This window comes from Chenopodium quinoa, unplaced genomic scaffold, assembly GCF_001683475.1.
Source record: "Chenopodium quinoa cultivar QQ74 unplaced genomic scaffold, ASM168347v1, whole genome shotgun sequence".
NCBI classification, from domain to species: Eukaryota; Viridiplantae; Streptophyta; class Magnoliopsida; order Caryophyllales; family Amaranthaceae; genus Chenopodium; species Chenopodium quinoa.
In genome coordinates this window covers 2,749,996-2,775,807 of record NW_018743050.1, presented here as the reverse complement: position 1 = coordinate 2,775,807, position 25,812 = coordinate 2,749,996, and the positions used below count along the sequence as shown (strand labels likewise).

General features: G+C 34.7%; 1 protein-coding gene across 1 annotated transcript; it reads left to right on the top strand.

Annotated features, from left to right (window-relative positions):
* Positions 1-7,377: 7,377 nt before the first annotated feature.
* Positions 7,378-15,523, top strand: LOC110730921 (lactoylglutathione lyase-like). Its single transcript, XM_021910753.1, has 4 exons — positions 7,378-7,648; positions 7,747-7,817; positions 14,412-14,501; positions 15,261-15,523. Exons 1-4 carry the CDS (start codon positions 7,617-7,619, stop codon positions 15,359-15,361), a joined length of 294 nt encoding a protein of 97 aa, XP_021766445.1. The 5' UTR covers positions 7,378-7,616; the 3' UTR covers positions 15,362-15,523.
* Positions 15,524-25,812: the final 10,289 nt, after the last annotated feature.

Below are 25,812 nucleotides of genomic sequence, written 5' to 3'. Positions count from 1 at the left end.
GCTAGGATCTCACTAAGGTCGAAAGTACCAACACTATTACTAGAGTAGGTGTCTTCGGAAGAAGAAGGATAGTCGTTCTTCTTCCCTTTACAGCCACTGTTACCATTGTTACTAATCTTGGCCTTCTTGTCGCGCGGAGGAACATGAAGGAGATTTGAATCAATGCAGTCTTGAACACGATCCTTGAGGGCGAGACACTTTTCAGTAGTGTGACCGCGACCTTTATGATATCGACAATAGGAATTTGGATCCCAATTAAGAGAACGTTTTTCAGATGGAGGGTCTTGACTGGGACCAATGGAGTGAATGAGACCTTGATCGTGAAGACAGTCAAAAGCTTCATTGTAAGTCATTCCTATTGGTGTGTATTCTACAATGGTCCATTTTGTTTGTGGCTTAGGAGCATTGAGTTCTTCATTAAACCCTTGGTGAGAATTTTGTTCAATGGCCATCACCCGATTTGCTAATCCTTCTACCACATTCAAGACCATGGCAATGACGTCTTGCAGTTTTCGAATGTCCTATTTTAGACTTGACGAGTCTTCCTTGGTATTATCTAAGAAAAGACTTTCATCCTCCTCAATTATGGCCACTTCATCGAGAGAGGTCATATAAGCTGTCTCGATCATAGGCTCTCCTACAGGTGTGATAAGAAGTGATGGATCAAAGGATGCTTGGTCATCTTCGATGGCTAGAATCTCGGAAGTTTCATTGTTATCGATCAGATCTTGAATAGCTTCTTTGAGTTTCCAACACTCTTTAGTGTCGTGGCCTTTTTCTTGATGATATTTGCAGTGCTTATTAGGGTCCCACTTAGGTGGCCTAGCTTCTGGAACCGGATCTTTGATGGGCCCTATGGGCATGACTATTCCTTTGTGATGTAGCTTCTCGAAAGCCGTTTCATAACTTATACCAAGTGGAGTGAACACCCTTTTTGATCTTTGGATTCGTGGTTTAGAGGTGTTTGTAGCATGTACCTCATTAAAGGAAGAAGAAGGATGGTCGCTCTTCTTTCCTCTTGCACTATTATCTTCCAGAAGGTCATCTTCAATGTCAATGCCTATATTATAAACAGCTTTGAAGGTATTCAAGTTGTGTTGGTACTTTAAGTGCTTTGAATACTTCCCTTGGAGATTTTTGATAAACATCCTCACAGATTCTTTTTCGGTAGGAGCCTTGACCATATTAGCAGAAACTTCCCTCCATTTGTTGAAGAAGTAAGTGAACCCTTCGTTTTCCTTTTGTTTTAGCATCTCGAGTTGTCTATGGTCTGTCTCGTCTTGGATGTTGCACTTATATCTATCTATGAAAGCGTTTGTTATCGACTCCCAAGAAGAAGTTTTTTCTTTCTCGAGAGAAAAGAACCATTGTTGACAAACGGTTTCGAGAGATAGTGGGAACAGAGAGGGAAAAACCTTCTTATCAATACCCTTAATGTTCATTATTGTTTCAAAAGCTCTTAGATGGAAGTAAGGGTTATCTGTAGCCTTGAATTTAGGGATGTCAGTGGCGTTGAACTTATGCGGAAGAAGTTCTTTATCCAGCGAGACCCCTTGCGAGCTCATGCCCTGAAATTTATAGTCACTAGATAACTTGCTCAGACTCTCTTGCATGAGGTCCATCTGTTGTTGCTTCACGGGATCATCGACCTTAAGTGTGAGGAGCTTCAGTGTTTCAGTCATGGTAACCAATTGGTTCCTAAGCTCATTAACTTCTTCTTGAGTTGCCATTACCTTTTTAGCCTTCCTCTTTTGACGAATCGGCTTATCAAAAAGCTAGACCTGAATAAAGCGGTTGTCCTTGATTAATCGCCCTTCCCTCCTCGACCAAGTACTGTGGAAAAGGAATTTGGGGATACTTATTGTAATTATTTGACTCAAACTTTATTCAACATGCAATGGATGGAGGAGGTGAAGAAAGATGGAAGAATGTGAAGAAAGATTTAGATGGAGGGATATGAGGAATTAGGGATAGAATGTACCCCCCAACTCAAATGACGGAAAAGACCAACTCATGCATGAACCTAAGACATGGTCATGGTGATGTATACTCAAAGTGTGTGCTAAGACTAGTGAGTGTAGGTGGCATGTTGAGACTTTTGTCGTGACCATGTGGCTAAACTATGTGACCAAGACTCGATTAATGACTTGATAAGGTGTTATTGACAGCGAAAATTAACCGAATTAATTAGTAAACTGGCTAATTAGACATTAGGTGATGACTCGATAAATAATCCGAACTGTCGGCCAAGCGACAGGACTGGCGTCGCAATATGGTGATTGGCGCCAGACTTTTTAGTAAATGTCTGGCGCTACACACCATACAGTGGCGCTACAGCTCAGACTTTGGCACCAACATTGGAGCTTTAGTCTGGGATTGTTTTCGGTATTATTAGTCAACTGGGGTATGCCTAAAGTCGTATTAGGTCAATTCCGATTAAAAAGAAACTTTATTGACTCAAATTAATTAATTAATTAATTAGGCAAAGTTCTTTAGGTCATTAATTTTAATTTCAACACAAATCAACAAACGGTTAAGAGGAACATAAAATATATATGCACAACAATTAATGCACAATTAGTCAAGTAGGCACAACATGATGCAATGAGTTCGCAACCTAACCATGGCTCTAGTTCTCTAAAGTTCAGGATATGGTTTAGTCAAATAGGGTCCATGGTTAATTGTCCAGATGCACCGCGTAGAAGCCTAACCGTGAAGGGTTAACGCGTGTGGATAGGACACCGCGAGTTTTTAGAAAAAACTCACTTCCATGGTTTGGTGAACTCAACCTCTCAGATGTACCCTTTGTTGCCAGGAGCGTTCAATCGGGTAGATAGAGCATGAATTCCCAGAGGGTTATGTCCATATGTAGAACACATATGGGTTTCAGAAAAGTGAGAAAAAATTCAATCAGGAAGCAGGATCGAGCAAACAATACGAAAAACCGGTCGAAATTAGAACGCATATTTCTGGCTCGGTATTGGGGGAAATTGGCGCCACCAAACAGAGACTGGCGCCAACTTTTAACTGTAGCGCCTGGCGCCAATACTGGCGTCTGGCGCTACGGCAAAAAGTGTGGCGCCAAGCTCTGGCCCCTGACGCTACTTCCCACATGCCTCAGCAGCTTTCTGTGGTCAATAAAATCATCCAGTTTTGCGCGGTGTTATTTCGGTCCTAGTTGTGAAAGACATTTCTCAAATTTCCTACGTGTAAAATCCTATGTTTTTGACTCATTACGGATGGTCTTTCCAATGAGAACCTTTTTATGCATATGACAATAATGTTAATCAAAATTACGCACATGAAATACTTAGAACTTTTCGAGTCTCATCCACTCATTCTAAATCATTGCCGAAACAAATTCAGGAATTAAAATAGAAATCCTCCCCAATGGAGTCGCCAAAAACTGTAGGGAATAATTTCAAGCCTTAAAAATCCCACTAGCTTGAACCCCACTGTGATCATACACTAAAGTACGGTGGCGTCCAAAAGGGAAGAAGATAGAGCAAAAGAGTCGCCAACAAGTTTTTAAGGAACTTGTAAACCGTTCACGAGGTGAAGGTTACACCCCTTAACGATCCAAGAGATCGTCAACTCCATAAGGTCATGAACCAAATAAGGGTTCGGGGATGAAGGTACAAATCCAACCTAAAAGAGATTGAACCTGCCCTAATAATAGGCCTCTACTTTATTCTGCTCGTATTCATGTGCGCTTTCTGACTAACATACAATCAATAGATTAACCCTAAACCTGTTTAATCTATGTTGGTTGAATATAATGCACAAATAAACTATTATTGGCGATCACTTGAATTAATAATCATATTAACCCTAACAAGATTATTAAATATCTTATTAAGCGTGGTTGTAAGTACCAAATTCCCTTTAAACATGCAATAAAAGGTGATCAAGCAATAAATAATAAGCAAGCAACATAAAAATAATCATGAATAATAATAATAATCATGTTAATCATCATAATAAATAATCAATCATTGGAATAAACATGAATAATAATATCAATCATAATTAATAATAATAATAATCATGTTAAAGCATAGCAAGATCCTAGGCATGATACTAACAAGATTAATAACAAACCCTAGCATGTCACTAAACAATAAAAATCAAATCTTTAGCCCTAACATGATACTAACAATCATAAATATTAGGAAGAGAATAAAAGGCATTATACTTTTAATCATACTTAATGTTAAAGTTACCCTAAACATGATACTAGGAATCAAAATAACAATCTAAGCATGATTTCTATATCATAATATCAATTAAACCATTAAAGTACTTACTTGGATGCCTCGTACCTCTTTCTAATAACAAAATACACACGTTAGTAACTTCAAGGAAAATAATAATCAAAACAATTAAATTAAATAATTGAAAGAGAGATTTGGGACCAAACCCTCAGAAATTAAAACCTTTCACGTCTAGGGCGAAGGCAACTTCGAATATGGCTAGGTGTTTCTAGATCTTGTGAATGCGGAATTTTGTATTAAAAAGCAAAGAGATTAAGAAAAGAATGAAGAGATGAATGATTCTAGGAGAATTGAATGAAAGAGATGAATGATGAAGATAGTTGGTTCAAACTTAAGAATAAAGAGAATTGGTGTATGAAAACGGAGTTTTAGATACGATATTTATAGAAAAAATCATCCAAAAAAGATAATTTATCAAAACAGAGTCTGAAGACCGCAAAACCATCTTGGCGCCAGCCCTGGCTAATTGGCGCTAGGACCAGTGGCTAGCGCCAGGCGCCAATGCTGGCGTCTGGCGCCAATCCTGGTTCCAGGCGCCAAGGCCTGGGGTTGGACGCCAAACTGACTTTTAACACGTTTTCGAAAATCTGATAAATTTCCCGTACTGGAAGATAAAATAATATAATTTCAATCGAAAATGCTATTTGATCTTGATTAAAACTCTTAAGAATCCTAATTGAACTAAGAATGATAAGACCTTCTAGAATGTTCTAGAAGACCAAAACCATTCCTAATTACATTAGGAATGATAAATTATATTAGGCCCTCCCCTAGATCATAAGGCCGTACTTAAAACTCAAACCGGGCCCAGTTTAGTAAATTGGCCATAATTTCCTCAATATTCATCGGAATTGGGCTTATAATATATCGTTGGAAAGGTCTTTGCAAGCCCCATCCAACTACACCACTATTGGACCCATATCATGGACCAACCAAACTGGATTGACTGTTTTCTTAAAATAAAGTTTTCAAAATCAGGGAGAAGAGAAAAAGAAATAAAACTTTCCGCAACACTAGACCTTTCCACACTTTCGTTTCATTCGATTATGATTCGACGTGAAAGGTACTCATCACTGGGTTTGGTTTTGGGGAGACACAAATGGGTGTCTACAGATGCATATCTTTGATTTAAATATTTATAACTTGTTATTTCGTTATTTTCCTTATTTCGAAGTATTTTTGAGCTAAAGGGCTTGTTTTATGTATTTTAAATTGACACACCCGAGAGTACCTAATTAAGGTGAAAAAATTGACACATCTTTTATATGCTCTAATTCCTTTTTTTGTAAGGGAAAGATAAAATTTAATTAATTGAAAGGCATACGACATTTACAATAAGCAATATAGAAAAGTAAAATACAATTCAAATTAATCAAATAAAAATCCTCTTTAAAGAAACAATGATGATGAGAAACTAGACCTGACGGTAAAACACAATCCCCAATTTTACGTTTGCTGAATTATGCAGCCTTATGTGTGGGAGTCCATCTTCTTGACATAGTTTTGGGAAGAAAATTCATTACTTGACCATGTAGATCCCATTCTCGATCAATTCCAACGCCAATTGTAAAATTGTACGACTAACAACCCATGAATCCAATCTTTTTGATAAAACCCTAAAAACAAATTTCAATCTTCGTCCACAAGAGAAGAAAAGAAAGACAAACCCCAAACTTTCACAAAAAGAGAGAAGAAATCCAAAAATTGGGAAAAAAAACTTGCATAAGAGAGAACAAGGAGGATTATTAAAACAAAAAACAAAGAAAATAAAGAAAGGATTGGGGCTTAACATTATCAAACCAAAGAGATGATGATGGTAGCCCCTTGTGTCTAGCAAAGATTTTAGGGGTTTTTTTAGAGATGGAGAGAGGAAGAGGCAAGAGAAAAAAAAAAAAAAAAAAATTTCCCTCTCTATTCTCTCCCCTCCTCTCCTCATTACTCCCCTCTCTCCTCATAAAGCTCGCTATTGAATTTTCACCCACCCAAATTGAACCTGAAACACTACATTCATCACTTCTCTTTCTCTCTCTCTTTAATTTCATTCTAAAATTAGGGTTTTTCGAGATGTACTCTCTAAAAAATCGCAATGGGGGACCAAAAGTGTAGCCAAATCAACTGCATTGGAGTGGGGGGAGGACTACGTTTTAGATTCTGGTGTTGAAATTCAGCGAGGGAAAGGACAAAATCGAGGTAATTTTTGTTTTTTAATTGACTGTGGCAAACCCTAGATTTCGTACGAAGATCAGATTGCATCCTTAACTACCAACAAATCGCATGATAAGAACCAATTTGCTACAATATAACCCTAGAATCATAACCCCAAATGTAATTTAAAACCCTAATTTCAATTGGAAAAACCCCAAATTGATTTCTAAAACCTTAATTGAAAATACATTCCTGATAACATGATTACGCACTCAATTTTGCATTTTTGTTTGGCTAAAAGAACAAATTAAATATTTAAATCCTAATTACTGCCTAAAAAGAAACGGTAAAGAGGAGAGAGGGAGGTAATGAGGGGAACAGGGGAAAAAAATCATGAAAATAAAAAAGGGGAAATGAGGGAAATTAAGAAGGTAGTTGGTGGGGCCCACAATGACGTCATGGTAGTAGATTTTAAGGTTTTGAAGAATAGTTGGTAGTAAAATAAAAAAAAAATAAAAAACTATGGGTGGTTTTGCGAAAATGGGTATAATTGTTGGTGGTATTTTTCAACTTTTTAAATGTAATTCTACCACCAACAATTATACCCATTTTTTAAGTAGAAAATTCATATTGGAAGATTACTAACTAGATTATATTCAATGTATAACCTCAATAAATTCATATATAGTCCTAGCAAAATTATATGCAATGTATAACCCCATTAAATCTAGTGCTTTTCATATTGGAAGATAGCTAACAAAAACGTAATTCTTGTTTGGAGTTGCTCTTTACGTGTTTGTTGAATGTTGACTAACTACATATTAGACCTCTCAATACGAGTCAACAGGTTGGATTCGGGTCAAATTTTTGGTCCCTTGTTTGAATCGAGTGGTTTAGATAAAAATTATGTTAAAGGAGTCAAATCTGATCAATTTTTTATTATTTGGGTTCGATTGGGTCGAGTTTGGCTTCTCTCTCAATCATTCGAGTTTGGAATCTGGTCAGCTAGGGTACCAGGTTTGGGTTAGAAATTGACTAGTCTATAGTACATATTAATTCTCTTGTAAGTTGATTTCTTAACTTTCTTAAGTGAGTATATGAATCCTGTCTTTGATTAATGATTATTGATGTTAGTTTTACATGTCGTAGGATCTGGCTTCAGCTCCTAGTGATCCAATAGAGCGAACTGTTTGGACCATGAGTAAGAAAGCTACAATTGAACTATATCAGTGAGTGTGTTATTTGATGCAATTACCATATTCATGATCTATTTCTTCCTACTTCTGTTTTCTTTCTATTTACCTCTAACATGTTGAATACTTCCCAGCAACTGGGGTACAGAAAGTGATCAAGAATTCAAAGGTTATCACAATGGAAACTCCGAACCTCTTGGCTTTGGTACGTATGATATGTTTATCTTAGATTTTGGCTTATTTCTTGATTGACTTACGAGTAAGTATAGACTCATACCTGATATCTCAATAGAATTCAAAAAGTTTTTTTTTTTTTTTTTTTTTTTTTTTTTTTTTTTTTTTAATTTTTTATTATTATATTGTTATTTGTTGATTTAAAAATGTTTTTGCCCCTTAGAGTACTATCAACAATGAGCAAAAGCCAAAAGATCTGGAAACCAAGTGGCTCAGTTTTTAGCAAAGCTTTAAGTTACAAGTTCTCTTTTCTTAGAGTTTGGTTGGAAGAATATCCTAGTGAGATACATAAGTTTGTAATGGCTGATTTAACCGCTTCTTCTACTTAATAATATTTCTTCGTTTTCCCGTCAAAAAAAAAAAAGCAAAAATTCATTTCCTCATTTTCTCTCTACCCACTTTCTCTCGCTTCCAACCCATAAGCATTTTTGTGATAATATTTTTATTCCACCAATGATAAAAAAAAATTCTTCACTACTCTCTCTCTACTACATCTTCTCTCCGTATTATTTTTATTCTTTTTTTTACTTGACTTGTGGACCCCACACAGTTACTATATATTCATCTAAAAAAATGCTCAACCCATGAGCAATTTTCATTTTGCTCATGAGCATTTTTGCTTTTACTCATTGATGTAAGGGTCTGTTCACATTTACTTAATTTCAATTCAGTTCAGTTCAGTTCAGTTCAGTAAATGTGAACACACCCTAAGTCAATTTTATTTTAATTTAACCTAAAGTTTTGTTCATGAGCATTTTTTTGCTCATTGTTGGGAATGCTCTAGTAATTTAGTATGATCCATATTTGATAGCGGTCCATCATGTTTTAAGTTTCGTATACATGAAGCCCAGTGGGATATTAAATAAGTTATGAGACCATCTCTTGATAATCGCAAAATAAAAAAAAAAATTACATATTTTTTGCATGATATTAATTTCGTATCAACTTGAATCGACCACTAAGTGCTCCTTGAGCTCTATCACCTAAAATCCAACTCTTAAGTCTTGCACTACTTTGCATAACTGTTCGGTCAATTGGTTAATTCATGCACCGAATTAGAAGTCATTCGTTCTAGCTTATGTGCTTAAAATTGTAGCTTGACATTAACCAATAAACCTATACTAATGGCAAAACCAAGAATGTCACCTATCATTTCATGGTTAAAAATTTTTCCGCCTTTTTTTTCCCTTTCCACACTTTGGAGAGAAATTTCATGCCCGGATTGGATTAGAGTTATATAAGTTGGTTAACATTTAACATTTTTTTTTCCAAATTTTCTCATCTCTTTTCCTTATTTCTTGTAAAAGCAATCATTGATATGTCAAGCTCTCGGTGTATTTCTTATTCTTTTTTCTCATCCGCTTCTTATTACTTCCTATTTATTTACAATTCTAACGTCGAGTTTACGTCAGAGGGTACAGTTGATTAAACAACTTAAGTTGGAGGGCACAACTTGTAATTTTGAGAAAGCATGAGCACACCTTAGAAACTCAACAACCTTAAGGGCATAGCTTAGAAAAACCCATTTAATTATAACTGTGCATGGCACGGGACTTAACCTAGTCTTCTTACATAAGAATATTTCTCTTATCAATTTTTTGTAAACTTGTAAAAATGTGATTAGTTACTCCCTCTGTCTCCGAAAGAACGACCCTTTTGGGTTGATTTTGCAGGTATTAAGAAAGTTAAATAAAAAGAAGTAAATGTATATTCTTTTCCAAAATATTAACGGACCCAAATGCGGTATTTTAATGCAAAATTTTATATGGAGAATCTAATTTTACACATATATTGTTGTAAATTGGTGGGTATTTTAATGCAAATGGGTCAATTATTTTGGGACTAAAATTAGGCCAATAGGGTCAAACTTTTGGGGACGGAGGGAGTAATACTAATCATGCTCGATTGATCTCATTTAATTAATACTAATCCTACTCGATTGAGCGGTCTTTAAAAAAAAGATTGAAAAAGTTCCATGTATATGAAATTGTAATACATCAATCAATAACTTAATGTTAATACAGACACCGAGAGTGACACATTTCACATCCTGGTGTTGTTTTTTTCCCTCCAAAACTCTCCTTCCCTTTTTAACTTTTTTTTTTTTTTTTTTTCTTTTTTTTTTAAATTCTATAATAATATCATTCCAGATATTTTATGTTATCTTTATACAATAATTTTTTTTTAGTTAATATTTGATTTTGCTTCTATAATAATACCATTCCAAATCTTGTATATTGTATTTATGACAAATATTTTCATTTATTTTACTTGGTGTTCATAATTTTTCTATACACATTTACCTAAATAATTATTCCAAATCCTTTTTAATTGTCTTTCAAATGGAGTTTCATTAAATTTTGCCAAAAAAAGTGATACGAAGTAATTAATTGATCATACAGTATAATAGATGTAAAGGAAGTTACTTTAAAAAACACTTAATTTGTTTTTTCCAATTCCTCTAGCTAATATATAAATTTAAAATCAAATTCAATGTGACTATATATTCAAATTCATTATAATTTTGTTTCTGAAATTTTACTACTACGTATATATTATAACAAATTAAAGACTTATAGAGTATAGTATAATTATAAATGTTGTGTTTGACCATTATATCATATGTTTAATTGTAGGAAAAGGTAAAATATCAATTAATTTTGGTCTATTGTTTGATTAATTTTTGATGTTTATTAAAAATGCATTTATATGACCACTAGAGTTGTTGACCAAACCAAGCCCTACCTGAAAAAAAATTCTCGGGTTTAGGCAGCCCAAAAATTCCTTTTTTGTTTAATATTTTGCTTGCTTATTAATAAAGATTATGATTATAATTTCTATATTTGATGTATATGTTTTATCAAATTTTATTTATTGAATATTCTTACAAAAATTAGACTTATCGTGCATAGCACGGGCCTTAAGCTAGTTATAAAGTAAAAGAGAGTAAGAGACACACTTGATGATTTAAATGATTCGTTTTTCTTTACTTTTTTGATACAAATTTTAGTGATGAAGTGATAGTCAATTACTCGTCACAAGGACAACAGTCGGTTCTTTCTTCCTTCATTCTCGAAATTCACAAAAGTAAAGGTCAACAAGAGTAACAATGTGGTGTGCCTAGGCACAAGGTGACCTGGGCCATGCATCTTTTTTTGTCTAAGCTTATCATAAAGATAGTCATGAGGAATAATGTTGATGGGGATATCAATTTTTATGTGAGATTTTTTTATTTACTTTTTATGATATCATTTAAAGGCAATACCTTGTTCATTTTGTTTACATAATTATATAGAAATTTTATTGAAAAATACTACCCTTGTTAATTATGATGTGTAACTTTGAAATATTTTTATATCTCACAAATAATACCCTATATACACATAATAATAATCAAAGAATATAGAAAATATTTGCATAAAAAAAAATATATAGAAAATATTACTCCCTCCGTTTTTAAATACTTGCTTCACTTTCTTTTTTCGGCCGTTTTTAAATATTTGCTCTATTTTCTTATTTGAAAATTTTTACAGTATTTAATTAAAAACTTTCACCTAGTAGACCCACCATTAGGGCCTGTTCACATTTACTTAACTGAACTGAGCTGAACTGAACTGAACTGAACTGATTGGAGCTGAACTGAACTGAACTGAATTGATTGGAACTGAACTAAACTGAACTGAATTGAATTGAGCTGAAATGAATATTTTATGAGAGAGGGAAATTAAGTACAAATTCTTCTATGGACCCTAGTCCATCTAAAATAGCTAGATCTCTATTAAAACACAACCTTATATAATGATACACAACTTCATTCTCTTCTTCTTCTTCCCACAATCTTTACAATTTTTTTTTTTAAGAAACTCTCTATCTCTATCTCTATCTCTCTCTTTTTATTTCTTTATCGAATTTACTTCATTATTTTTTTTCAAATCCTTATTTTCTCTCTCCTCTGTTCTTTGATTTTTTTTTTTCCATTAAATTTCTGCATTTGACAATTTTAAATTCCCAAAGATACCAATCTAAGTTTGTTATTATGAACTCATTGTGATCAATATTAATTTATTTTTTTGATTTTGAGATGAATTTGTGGATGAAATAATTATTTTAATATCAATTGAATTTGTGAAAACTAATTTGATTAATTTCAATTCGTAATCGATTATCTGATTATTTTTACTGTTCTTATCAATTTGTATGTATTTTTTTTTTATTTTGAGATGAATTTGTAGATGAAATCATTATTCTAGTGTCAATTGAATTTGTTGAAGTTAATTCGATCAATCAATTCGTATCTATTATGATCGATTACCTGATACTTTTGAACAGTACATTTAGTAAACAAAATATGAACAATTACAAATTTTGAACATAAAAAAAAAAAAATCTGAACAACAAATTTTTTGAACATTTAGTGAAAATATCTAAACAATCGCAATGTACCACGCCTGTACTTTTGAACATTCAGTAAAAAGATCTGAACAATTGCAAATTTTGAACATTTAGTAAAAAAATCCGAATATCGCAAATTTTGAATATTTAGTAAAAATATTTGAACAATCGCAATGACCACGCCTATACTTTTGAACATTTAGTAAAAAAAATCTGGACAATTGCAAAATTTAAACATTAAGTAAAAAAAATCTGAACCTCCCAAATTTTAAATATTTAGTAAAAATATCTGAACAATCTCAATGTATGCTTGTACTTTTAAACAATTCGTAAAAAAATTTGAACAATTGCAAATTTTGAACATTTTGTAAAAAAAACTGAACACTGCACCACGTCCATACTTTTGAACATTTGGTAATAAAATCTGAACAATCACCTGTGGTCCAGCTATCCTAGATGGACCAGGGTGCACAATAGACTTATTGGGAAATTAAGAGCTGAACTGAACTGAACTGAACTGATTGGAGCTGAACTGAACTGAACTGAACTGATTGGAGCTGAAGTGAACTGAAATTAAGTAAATGTGAACAGGCCCTTAATCATATTTAATTAATTTCATATTATCGTTCCTCCAATTCTCTCCACTACTTTTGTTTTTTTACAATTTTTTTATTTTCCCACCTATCCCACTACCTCCATATTTTATTATTTTCTCCAATTTCTCCTAAAACTCTATGCATGGAAAAATAGAGCAAATATTTAAAAACTAAGGGAATACAATTGAAAATGTGTAAGACTTTACGCTTTTTTTTAAAACTCTAATAGTTTCCACTGCGTAAGGGCCTGTTCTCTTACGTTAAAATTCAGTTCAGTTCAGTTCAGTTCAATTCAATTCAGCTCAGTTCAGTTCAGCTCAGCTCCTAATTTCCTTCTCTTATAAAATATTCATTTCAGTTCAGCTCAGCTCAGCTCAGTTCAGTTCAGTTTAGTTCAGTTCAGCTCAATTCAGTTCAGTTTATTTCAGTTTAGTTCAGCTGAGTTCAGTCAATAAGAACAAACCCTAAATAAGTATATACTGCCCCATATTAAGAACTAAGGATATGTGGTGTATGCGAATATCCGTGTATGGGTGAAGATTTCCTTTTCTTGGCTTTTCTCGTTGTACAATTAATAGTTTAGGGTTGTGAGTCCTTGTGACTTGTGATTGGTTGATTGTGGACTTGTGGTTGTTGACTTGTTGGTCATAGACTTTTGTATGATTGATTATGATTGTGGTCATATTTTATGGTTGGTTGGCTGATTATGTTAAGAACAAAATTCTTTATTGTATTATTTGGGAAAATAAATAACACATACTTCTTCTTCCTTTTTTTTTTTTAAATATTTTTTTTAATAGTTGCAACAATTTTGATTTTTACAATATTTATGTGTTTCACTTTGACAAGATTTGACGATTTATACATAAGTAAAAATATATTCATGTGAGATCTTGTTAAATTCATCTTAATTTGTACAATTTTAATATCCGAGATTTAAAAATTTTACATATTGATAATCAAAAATATTATGTAATTATAAAAAAACAGAGAAAGTATTTCTATTTTTCTTGTTTTTATATGAGTACTAGTTCTTGTTGTTTACAAAATTATATATTTTTCAATAATGTGTTTTTATTAGGAAAATAAATCATTTTAAAAAGGGGAGGATGGATGAGAATTGCATATACTAGCGAAGAAATCAAATTATGACCGGGGAAATGAACTAAAAGTCTAAAACATGACATTATATGTTTATTGAATTAAGGCTGTTGTTGTTTTATCATTATATTTTAAAATAATAATAATCTTTTTACTCTGTATGTTAGAAAAGGAATAATAATAATAAAATAAAAATACTAAATGAGATAACATGTGACACGAATGGTTTGACTTTTTATATACTCCGCACTAGGTATGCATATGACCACCTATTTTAAAATTAGTGGCCCTTGTACCAAATTAAACCAATTTATTTTCTAATTTGTGGTATCATTTTATGTATTACCTCCGTTATACACTATATGTAACATTTACGTATTATTATAAAATATAAAAAATTCAAAAGTTGCAAATAATATGTAACAGATGTACTATTTCTTTTTATTTAGTGCTATCTAATTTGTATTTGCTCACAGGACATATAGGGATCACTGTTGATGACTTTTTCAAGGCATGTGAGAGGTTTGAACAGTTAGGTGTAGAGTTTGTACAGAAGCCTGACGACGGTGGGTTTTTTTTCTTCATATCATATACGTAGTAAATAAATCTGATCATATTTAATACTACGTAATTATCATATTTGCAATATGTAAGAGGAAAACAAAACCTTTGTGCTTGTGTTTGTCTAGAATTTGATCTTTCAGTTTGAAAACTTTGGATACAATGATACATCAAAGCATTGAGAATAATAATTTTATAATGGTGCTTATTAATATACTTTCTCCATTCTTTTTTATTTGACCCGCTTTGAGTTATACTCTATTCATCACCTCTCTTTTGACCATCTTTTATGAATTATATGTAAGTAAAAAAACAAATATTCATGTGGGATTTTATTAGATTCGTCAATATGTACTATCATAATATATAACTTATACGAAGTATGATTTTTACTGGTGGAGAATTATAGTTATAGATTGTTAAATTTTTGCATTGACTAGCGTGATAAATAAAACAGGTAGAGTAAAAAGAATGGAGGAAGTACTACATTAAGATTAGCTTCACTTTTATATATATATATATATATATATATATATATATATATATATATATATATATATATATATATATATATATATATATATATATATATATATATATATATATATATATATATATTACAAAAACAAGGATTAGCTATTATATTTTGAATAAAGTAGGTTTTTTTTAAGGGTTTTTATTTTAATTAATTAATTATTTATTTATTTATTTTTATTAAAGGGAATATGGGAGGTTTCTCATGTTTTGTGGTGAAAATTATGCAGGAAAAACGAATGGGATTGCATTTATTAAGGATCCTGATGGCTACTGGATTGAAATCTTTGATCTTAAGACAATAAAAAGTGCCGCTGGTAGTGCCTCTTGAAGCTTTCTTCCAGGTGGTTAAGAAATCATCAAAATATAAATACTAATTACACTGATTTACGCGTGTTTTATTCATGAATTTCTAATTTTATACAATTTTTAAGAGTGTATTTAATGCTTATATATAGCTCTTAGGGCTACATATGACATTATTATTCTTATCTTTATTAGTCATACAATTAATGTTTTCTTGTTGATTTACATATGTATCTATTTTATTTAATGTTGTTAACAATAAGTCTACAATATTTTTTTTTAAAAAAAGAATTCTTAATTAATAGCTTGCTTAATCTAGTAAAACTTTTCTATAAACATTCTTAATTAAGTATACATGCCAGGTGTTACTCCTCTCATCAACATAAAGTTTGAATGTTTTTGAAATAGAAACTAGTGTGTGGCCCGGACGATGCTCCGGGTTGCTAGTTTGTACTTGTTTAATTTGCTAATCAAATTCGACTATTTAGATAGTAAGACTTGTTGGTTTTGAGTTTTAAGTCTTGTTATAAACATTTTTTAGTTGTCAAACTCAATCAATACATAATGCAAACAAAGACACAAATTAACTTATCTAAGTTAATTATAATTTTGTTGGATAGAAAAACCCAATTAATAAATGGCTAAGATGGTAAGACTCTTAACTTAAGACTTGTTGAGTTGGTATTAGGTGCTTGAGGATACTTGTAATCTTTTTTTTTTTGGTATTAGGTGCTTAAAAAGACTTTTTAATTTTTTAATTTTTTATTTTTATTTTTTATGGTGAGTAAATTTGAAATTTCAAATACAATAACAACATAGCCTTATTTTTATTTATTTATTTATTTTTAATTCAACATTGATTTATTTCTAACTCAGATGGTAATAAATGTGGTTTTCATTCAATGAGGTTTGGTGTTCTAATCTCTTCATTTTTAGTTTATATTTGATACTAGGGGTGAGCATAATAGGGTACCCTGTAAAAATTCCAGGAACCGGAACCGGAACCGGAACTTGTTGCAACAGGTTCCTCAAAATGAGAACCGGAACCGGAATCTGTTGAACAGGTTCCTGGAAATTGGGAACCGGAATCGGAACCTGTAGGTTCCGGTTCCGATTCAGGGTACCCTGTATTATAATATACTCACTAACTTTTTCGCGGAAATTTTAATAAAAAACTGGTTGGTCACTAATTTATAATGTTTGCAACTTGCAAATAAGACAAACTAATAGTAATTGTCTAACAAATTTAATATATATATATTTTTATAATTGTAATTTTGATATTTATTATTTAAAAATTGAGTAAGAATTAGTGTATAATTTGAAATTAAGTGATACTTTTATCAGGTTCAGGGTACCCTACAGGTTCCGGTTCCAAAAAATTGAGAACCTGAACCGGAACCTATTACAACAGGTTCTCCAGTTTGCTACCCGAAACCGGAACCTCTTGTACAGGTTCTGGTTCCGGAACCTGCAGTTCCTAACAGGTTTCGGTTCCGATTCAGGGTACCCTGATTTTTTGCTCTCCCCTATTTGATACCATGGATAAATATTGTTGAATGGATAATGATATGACATTGTTAAATGAATAATGATGTGGCGTGATGCTAAAGGTTGTTAAATGATGATGTAATGTAATATTGGTGTAAAAAGGAGTACACGTGACAGTGTGACACATAAATAATTTTAGGAACACATTTTTTTTTATAAAGTATAGATATATACATTTTATGTTTCAATTAAAAAAATGAATATATAGCAAAGTTAGTAAAATCGGGATTCTACTTTGAATCGAAAGGTGCTATCATAATCGAATCGTAAGATCGAATCGTAGAATCGTACAACATGCTTAATCAAGACGACATATCTAAATTTAATTTAATATATTGAAATTATGAGTTTAAAACCTAATTATTGATAGAAAATAGTTTCTTACCCATTAAGCAACCAATAATTGACTGTATACTTATAAATAACTATATTGGCATGTTTAAACTTGTAAGGATTTCTCTAGTTAAGAGAAATATGTAAAATCGGGTAAAATCATAAATCAAATTGTGTGACATTTATAAATTGTAAAATTGTAAGATTCTAAGATTTAATCGAGATTGTAATAACTTGAACTTGGAGCCATCAACCGTTTAATACGAAGGTTTACAATCTTTTATCTTAATAAGTGTGTTCGCGCTTTGTGAAGTTCTAATAATAGATAATGAATAGCTTGAAGACAGTATGATTATTTGCTAATTTGTATCTTGTTTCAAGTTGTTTGTGTTTGTGGCCTTCTTAGCCTTGCAATATCCCTTTTTTATGTTGAGCAGTATAATAAATAAAGGGGAATGATTTGTAGAAGAAGCACGAAGATCATTTGGGAATTGATTGCCGAGAGCTATCTGTTCTTTTATTATTTCTCTGATACGGAGTATACTTCATTTGTCTCGATCAAAATAATTGACAATCAAAGTTAAAACACAATGTCAATGCATTAATTTGATGACCTTAAATAAATTATTTAACATATTGATATTGCATATTATATTAATGTCTATTTATTACTCCCTCCGTTTCATAATGTTAGTCCCATATGGAATCAGTCACATAAAATAAGAAAACAAATATATTTGGAATCTAACATTAAAATACAACAGATTTCATAATTAGTTTACCTTATTTAATTTTTTTTTTATTTTCATTAGGAAAGTACAATTCATAATTGCATAATTTAAGGTAAAAATTTCCTAACTTAAAGTCATGTCATCAATACACAATCAATCAATTCAAAAAAAAAATCAAGTTATAAATGAAATATATTCAATATGGGTAGATCTTTTTGAAACGCCCAAAATAGTATATGGGACTAACATTATGAAATGGAGGGAGTATTACATTAGTAAATTAAAAAAAATATAGTTGTCAAAATTAACATATGAATAATAAAAAAGTCAAATGTGTGAATTGTTTTAAGACGTAGGAATATCTATTTTAAGATGGTATTTTTTTTTTGACAAGAATATGGTATTTATTTGGATGTTAGTACTAACGATAGTTGGTTTATTTTTTATTTTGGATCTGTTATGGATCATTGTAGGTTCCAATTTGTAGTATTAAATTTAATTTGGTTTAATTTCAAGGATTATAATTTTTTTTTTTTTTGAGAAAGAAAAAAATCCATTAATAAGAAAGCCATACAACATCTACAAAGACATTCAACCCCAACAAGAACATTGCAAAATAAATCAAAAAGCTAATTGCTTCATCAACACTACAGACACCGCATAGAATTTCCGTAATGGAGTGTCCCCCGCTGTAGGGAATAATTTCAAGACTTTAATCCCACTACCTTGAACCCCACTATGATCATACACTAAAGTACGGTGGCGTCCAAAAGGTAAGAAGATAGAGCAAAAGAGTCGCCAACAAGTTTTTAAGGAACTTGTAAACCATTCATGAGGTGAAGGTTACATCCCTTAACGATCCAAGAGATCGTCAACTCCATAAGGTCATGAACCAAATAAGGGTTCGGGGATGATGGTACAAATCCAACCTAAAAGAGATTGAACCTGCCCTAATAATAGGCTTCTACTTTATTCTGCTCGTATTCATGTGCGCTTTCTGACTAACATACAATCAATAGGATTAACCCTAAACATGTTTAATCTATGTTGGTTGAATATTAATGCACAAATAAACTATTATTGGCGATCACTTGAATTATAATCACAATTAACCTAAACAAGATTATTAATTATCTTATTAAGCGTGGTTGCAAATACCAATTCCCTTTAAACATGCAATAAAAGGTGATCAAGCAATAAATAATAAAATAATATGCATATCAAGCAACATAATAAATAATCAACATCATTAATAATAATAATATCAATCATAATTAATAATAATAATCATGTTAAAGCATAACAAGATCCTAGGCATGATACTAACAAGATTAATAACAAACCCTAGCATGTCACTAAACAATAAAAATCAAATCTTTAGCCCTATCATGATACTAACAATCACAAATATTAGGAAGAAAATAGGAAGCATCGTACTTTTAATCATACTTGATATTAAAGTTACCCTAGACATGATACTAGGAATCAAAATAACAATCTAAGCATGATTTCTATATCATAATATCAATTAAACCATTAAAGTACTTACTTGGATGCCTCGTACCTCTTTCTAATAACAAAATACACACGTTAGTAACTTCAAGGAAAATAATAATCAAAACAATTAAATTAAATAATTGAAAAAGAGATTTGGGACCAAACCCTCAGAAATTAAAACCTTTCACGGCTAAGTGTTTCTTGATCTTGTGAATGCGGAATTTTGTATTAAAAAGCAAGAAAGAATTGAAGAAAAGAAAAGAATGCTAAAGAATTAATATTATTGAAAATTGATGAATGAGAGATGAATGAATTGAATGGATTGTAGATGAAGAGTATTGCGAATGAATGGTAATTGATGAATGTTGATGATAATTGGTAATTGGTGAATGATTTGTGAATAAAGAGAGTTGATGATTGAAAACGGAGTTTTTGATACGATATTTATAAAGAAAATCATCCAAAAAAGATTATTTAACAAAACAGAGTCTGAAGATCGAAAAACAGCATTGGCGCCAGCCCTGGCTAGTTGGCGCCAGCACTAGTGGCTAGCGCCAGGCGCCAATGGCTAGCGCCTGGCGCCAATCCTGGTTCCAGGCGCCAAGGCCTGGGGTTGGACGCCAAACTGATTTTCAACGCGTTTTTGAAAATCTGATAAATTTCCCGTACTGGAAGATAAAATAATATAATTTCCATCGAAAATGCTATTTGATCTTGATTAAAACTCTGAAGAGTCCTAATTGAATTAGGAGTGAAAAGAACCTTCTAGAATGTTCCATAAGACTAAAACCATTCCTAATTGCATTAGGAATGATAAATTATATTAGGCCCTCCCCTAGATCATTAGGCCGTACATAAAGCTCAAACCGGGCTCAGTTTAGTAAATTGGCCATAACTTCCTCAATATTCATCGGAATTGGGCTTATAATATATCGTTGGAAAGGTCTTTGCAAGCCCCATCCAACTACACCACTATTGTACCTATATCATGGACCAACCAAACTGGATTGGCTGTTTTCTTAAAATAAAGTTTTCAAAATCAGGGAGAAGAGAAAAGAAATAAAACTTTCCGCAACACTAAACCTTTCCACACTTTGTTTCATTCGATTATGATTCGACGTGAAAGGCACTCATCACCGGGTTTGGTTTTGGGGAGACAAAAATGGGTGTCTACAGAAGCCCCCACTTTGACTGAGTTTGGAGAAACGCAAGTTTCGAAAACGAAAGCCAAAGTAGCGATAGGGACGGAGAATGATTCAGAACGTTCTGCGATCCTGAATCAATCTTATAACGCCGATACCTGCAAAACTAGCATTAGTTAAACAGATAAAAGAGTTAAGAAACGCGTATCTTGCACCGTCAAGCACACGTCTCTGAAAGTAACCGATTTGTTGCTGCTGTTGTTGTTTTGATGACCTCCTACAAGCTAGAGAATGTCATCCCGCTTGAAAACCGCTACGCCCGTAACTGCTTCCAAATTAGAAGATTGCTTCGCCCGAAACTATCTTCCCCGCTGTGATAACATTCCACGTCCAAGGGAACATCATCGAAAATTATTTCTCTCGAAATAACTCTCATCTGCATTGATAATATTCCACGTCCAAGGGAATATCATCGAAAATTATTTCTCTCGAAATAATTCTCCTCCGCATTATGATCATCTTCCATGCCTAAGGAACTATGATCGAAGACAACTTCGCCCGAAATTACCTTCAGTTGTTCATGACAACTTTCCGCAAGCTAGGGAATGATGCCGAAGATATCTTCTCTTGAAGTCAATATTATTCGATGCGATAATCTTCCAAAGGAAATTACCGAAGATCCACGCCTGTCGATCTTTAAAAGTTCGCCTGAACTTTGCTTTTGCTATGCCTGTACGTCGGCGCTCTTTCGCTTTGAACCTGTATGTCGGTGCCCTTTGCTCTTGAACCTATATGTCGGTGCCTTTTGCTAATGAGCCAATGATTAGGCGCTTTAAGCTAAGTGAGACGATCTTTTTATCAGGTCGATCACTTTATGTAATCAAGCCGATTACTTAATCATGTCAAATTTCTTAGAGGGGCTAACTAGCGTACCAAGGAACCCTAAAATATGTTGCATAAGGCTAGCACAACCCCAACAGGTGGCTGGCTGCTTTGGCGTCGCTGAAAATCCACCAGCGCTAGCCTAATGGCATTAGCGCCAGGCGCTGATGTTGGCGTCAGGCGCCAAGCACAGAAAGTGATGCCAATGCCTAGGGACTGGCGCCAGCACGGGAATCTCCTTAAATTCCCGTTTTCATTCATTTCTTGCTCTGTTCGTCGCGAAACTGCTCGAGAGAAGTCCAAAAACTTCAATTGATCGTTGCTCACTCATTTCTCAACCGCATTCGCTCAAATTTGTTGCAAATCAAAGCCCTTTTCATTTATATTCCCGATCTATGTAAGTTTTCCTCAAACTCACACCGGTTTTTATGAATTCTTGGCATGTTTACTCACGAATTTCATGAAAATTCGAAATTTATAATGCTCAATTTGCTTTGTTTATCAAGTTTTATGCCATGAAATTGCTTGTTTATGCTTGTATATTTCCTTGGGAGTAATTTGAGACTTGTTTGACTCAATTTGGTGAAGAAATGAGCAATCTGCCATTGTTGGACCTCTCAAGGTCGTGAAGAACAATGTGGCTTGTTCTTGATGTTTTTGCTAGCAATTCTTGTCCAATTTGTCACAATAATCACTATAGTGTTGCAAGAATTTGTTTGATTGCTTGAAAAAATGTTGTCATGCTCAATTTAAATTTGTGCTCTGTTTTAGTACTACGTACTCTGTATTTGCGAACATAGTATCATACGGCTAGGCGAACCTTAGATACTATAGAACCTTCATTTATGATGATTCTGCACAATGTAGCATGGCTAGACAACGAGGCTCAGGTTCACGGTCCCGAAATACTAGACGGGAGCATGAGCCCATGGAGGACGACACCACACCGTCCACTTCGCTTGGTCGGCTCCCTGAGTGGGATGAGCAGACTTTGTTCTTTGCCCCTGTCCACCACATTTCTGAGAGGGTGAGACGGGGAACCGAGCCTGGGAGGACACGGCATCATGGCTCTGGCTGTGATGGTCTAGGCGATTTGTACAGGATGCATATCGCCAGAGACCGAGAGACGAGGCTCCTATGGGAGTCTTGCGGACTAGTTGCCCTGTTCGAGACCTCCGAGGCTATGGTCGCCTCCAGTGGGGGTTACCACGTAGTACGCGCTTTGGTGGAGTTCTTCTGGGACACCACCAACACTTTTCATTTTCCCTGGGGCGAGATGATGGTCACCCCTACAGACTTCAGTCTCATCAAGGACTGAAGTTTACTTCTGTGCCGCTGCCGTTCGACGGCAAGATCGACGTCTTTTCTCCAGTGGTCGAGGAGTTGTTGGGGCCGATTGCTGTTCGGGCCCGAGCTGAGGTCGAGACGACTCAGTTCAGTGCTAGAGGGATTCGCCGCTCGACGCTGGCAGCGGCTCTTGATGATGATGCGACCACCCGAGAGAAGCGGGTGCGCATCTTCGTGCTGATGTTGTTGTCAAGGACATTCTCCCCTGACAGGGGTAGTAGGGCATTGCTTTACTACCTCCCTGCTCTCTGTGATCTACAGCGGATCGGGACTTATGACTGGGCCAGCTTGGCCTATACTGATTTCGTTCGCGCGCTGAGGGACTCGTGTCGCCACCGGTCCTTTAGGATGAACGTCGCTTTGTCTGCTTTCTGGAAGGTCGTAGAGGTAAACATTATTCCCTATAAAGTTTAGCCCTACATGTTAGTTAGCATTTTACTCACGCTTTTAACTTTTTGTAGATCTGGTTCTACGAGTACTTCCCTTCCGTTGCGCCGGCGAGACCATCGCCGAGGGGATATCCGGTGAGCGCCTCTTGGGGCGGCCACCATGTGGACCTGTCTACTGCACGTGTCCGGAGTCGGATCATCTCGGTACGACTTTAGTGTTCATCTTGCTCTTTTGTGGTGTTTTAGACATATTCTTCCCTGATTGGTGCTTTTTATAGGGACCTGAGGTAGTATACCGAACGTGGGGCGGTTGGACAGTCCCTGGATTAGCCACACAGTACTCTGCTGAGCGTCGCTATTTTCTGGGGACCTACAGAGCGGTTGTATACTTAGGAGAGAGAATTGCTAGACAACACTCTTCTGATGTTTTCGTTGTTCCTGCTCCTCCTCCACGTCACATGTTCGACAAGAAAGAATTGTCGAGTATGGCTGAGGGATCTGGTTCCCTCTAGCAGTCCCATGTGATCCTTGGGTGGTGTTACGCTGAGGAGCTACTTCCTTTGTTAGCTCCAGCCCTTGTAGCGGCCGAGGATGTGAGGGTAAGATCCTTAGCTTTTTATCTTTCACTAAGTAGCCCCCAAGTAATACCTTGCTAATTTCTTTCTGTTTTTTATCAAGATGGTCCCACTGAGTTTGTGCCACCCCGTATGTCCATTCACTACCAGGGGACCTACGGGCCGATCGAGGAGATGATTTCTCCGGCTCCTGAGGGCGAGCGCTTCGTGGAGCGGTCGATTCCTCGTCACCAGACTAGTGTAAGCCTAGTTTTAATTCGGAATCTTGTATTTAGTTATCATGTATTTTCGCTGACTTATTTTCTTGACAGTTCCCACGCGAGGTGGTTTTGGCTATGGAACGATGCATAGATGCCTCCCGGAGCCAGCTCGTCCGGATGAGGAACGCGGCTACCTGTCGTCGAGACGACTCTGTCCGAGAGGTAACTTTTCTTTACTTATTATTTCTGCATTATGGCTTCAGTTTTACCTTGTTTCTGATTTAATTATTTTTGCAGGGTCAGCCGATTGCTTCTCACACCCGTACGAGGCCTGAGGGGCGGAGAGATCCGGCGAGGTCTAGCTCGAGACGTCGTCGTACTTCGTCAGGAGGTAGAGGTGGTCGTTCCGAGGCTGCTCGAGCCGACGTTGCTGAGGGTTCAGGATCTTCTTCTGAGGGTGCTCCTGCTGCACCAGTAGGAGAGGCTACCTCGGCTTTTAGAGGTGGTGGGATGTACGAGGTTGGCTCGTCATCGCAGCAGCCTCCGCGGTCTCAGCCTCAGGTTGACCTTGGCTGGAGCGGTCCTGTCTTGAGTTTTCCTCCTCCTATAGAGACTGGAGCTGGTGCTGAGGCCGGAGCTGGTGGAGAGGTGACTCCTCGGACGGCGCAGTTTTATGGCATGATGGGCCTACGTCCTCCGGCGCCGTAGTCTGTTTCTGTATATGTATTTTATTTTGACTTTTTTATAGAACTTTTGCCTTTGACTCATTATTTAGACACTTTGTATTTTTATGTTATTGTAACTTTAATTAATTATTTATTATTATGTTAGTGTATGTTAGTGTGTGCAGAAGAAGTGTGATAACAATTTTGCGCAAAAATTCCGTCATTTTTATTATTGATGGAGGGTATTATCCGACTCTCTCCCCCAAAAAGAAAAAATAAAAAGGAAAAATAAAACGGAGAAAAAAGCTAGTTTTTTGAAAATTAATATAAAATCCAAAAAAGAAATAAAATTAACTAAAATAATTGCTATATTTAATTAATTATGGAAAAAAGATAGAAAAAATATTTAGAAAAAATTTAACGGGGCCATAAAGTCATTAACCGACTCAAGTTTAATATCAAAAACGCAAACTGAGCACGCGCGGCTTCTCTGCTGACTTGGCGCCAGCTGGCGCCAGCCTGTGGCGCGTGGCGCCAAGCACTGATGGGTGACGCCAATGTCGAGGCTTTGACGCCAATTGACACTGACTCCGTATTTCAGTCAGATTGAAATTCCTCGCAATTTGTACATAAATAGCCCCCTGCTCAGCCAATTCTTCTCATAATTCCAGCGAAAAAATTATTCTCCTCCTTAGAGAAAAATAATAACCATGTCTTTAGTCACTAAAACCTTCACCCAATATTCTCATGAATGGTGTCGATCTCTTAATGCTAGAGAAAGAAAAGAATTGGATTTGTTTCACTTTGGGGGGGGGGATTTATGGCATCAAAGGGGTAGATTTAGACATAGAATTCATACATACCGCCTTAAAATTTTGGAACATCGATACACATTGTTTCAGAATAGGGTATGATGAAATTAGCCCTTTGCCAGAGGAATTTGGTGCTATCTTAGGCTTCCCTGCAATAGACCTGGTAGTAATCCCTAGAGTAGATGCATATTACTATAAGGATTTTGAGCGCTTCTTTAATTTGAAGGAAAGAGATTTATCAAAAATAGTAGATGGCAATGTAGTGAACTTGAAAGAATCCGCACGCTATTATTTTGATAAACCTCTTTCTGAATCTTTTCACATATATAGAAGAAGGGCGTTCTTATTCTGC

Coding starts and splice junctions, on each gene's coding strand:
- LOC110730921 (XM_021910753.1), top strand. CDS start 7,617: ATGAGTAAGAAAGCTACAATTGAACTATATCA. Junction 7,818..14,411: donor CTCCGAACCTCTTGGCTTTG/GTACGTATGATA, acceptor ATTTGCTCACAG/GACATATAGGGATCACTGTT. Junction 14,502..15,260: donor TGTACAGAAGCCTGACGACG/GTGGGTTTTTTT, acceptor AAAATTATGCAG/GAAAAACGAATGGGATTGCA.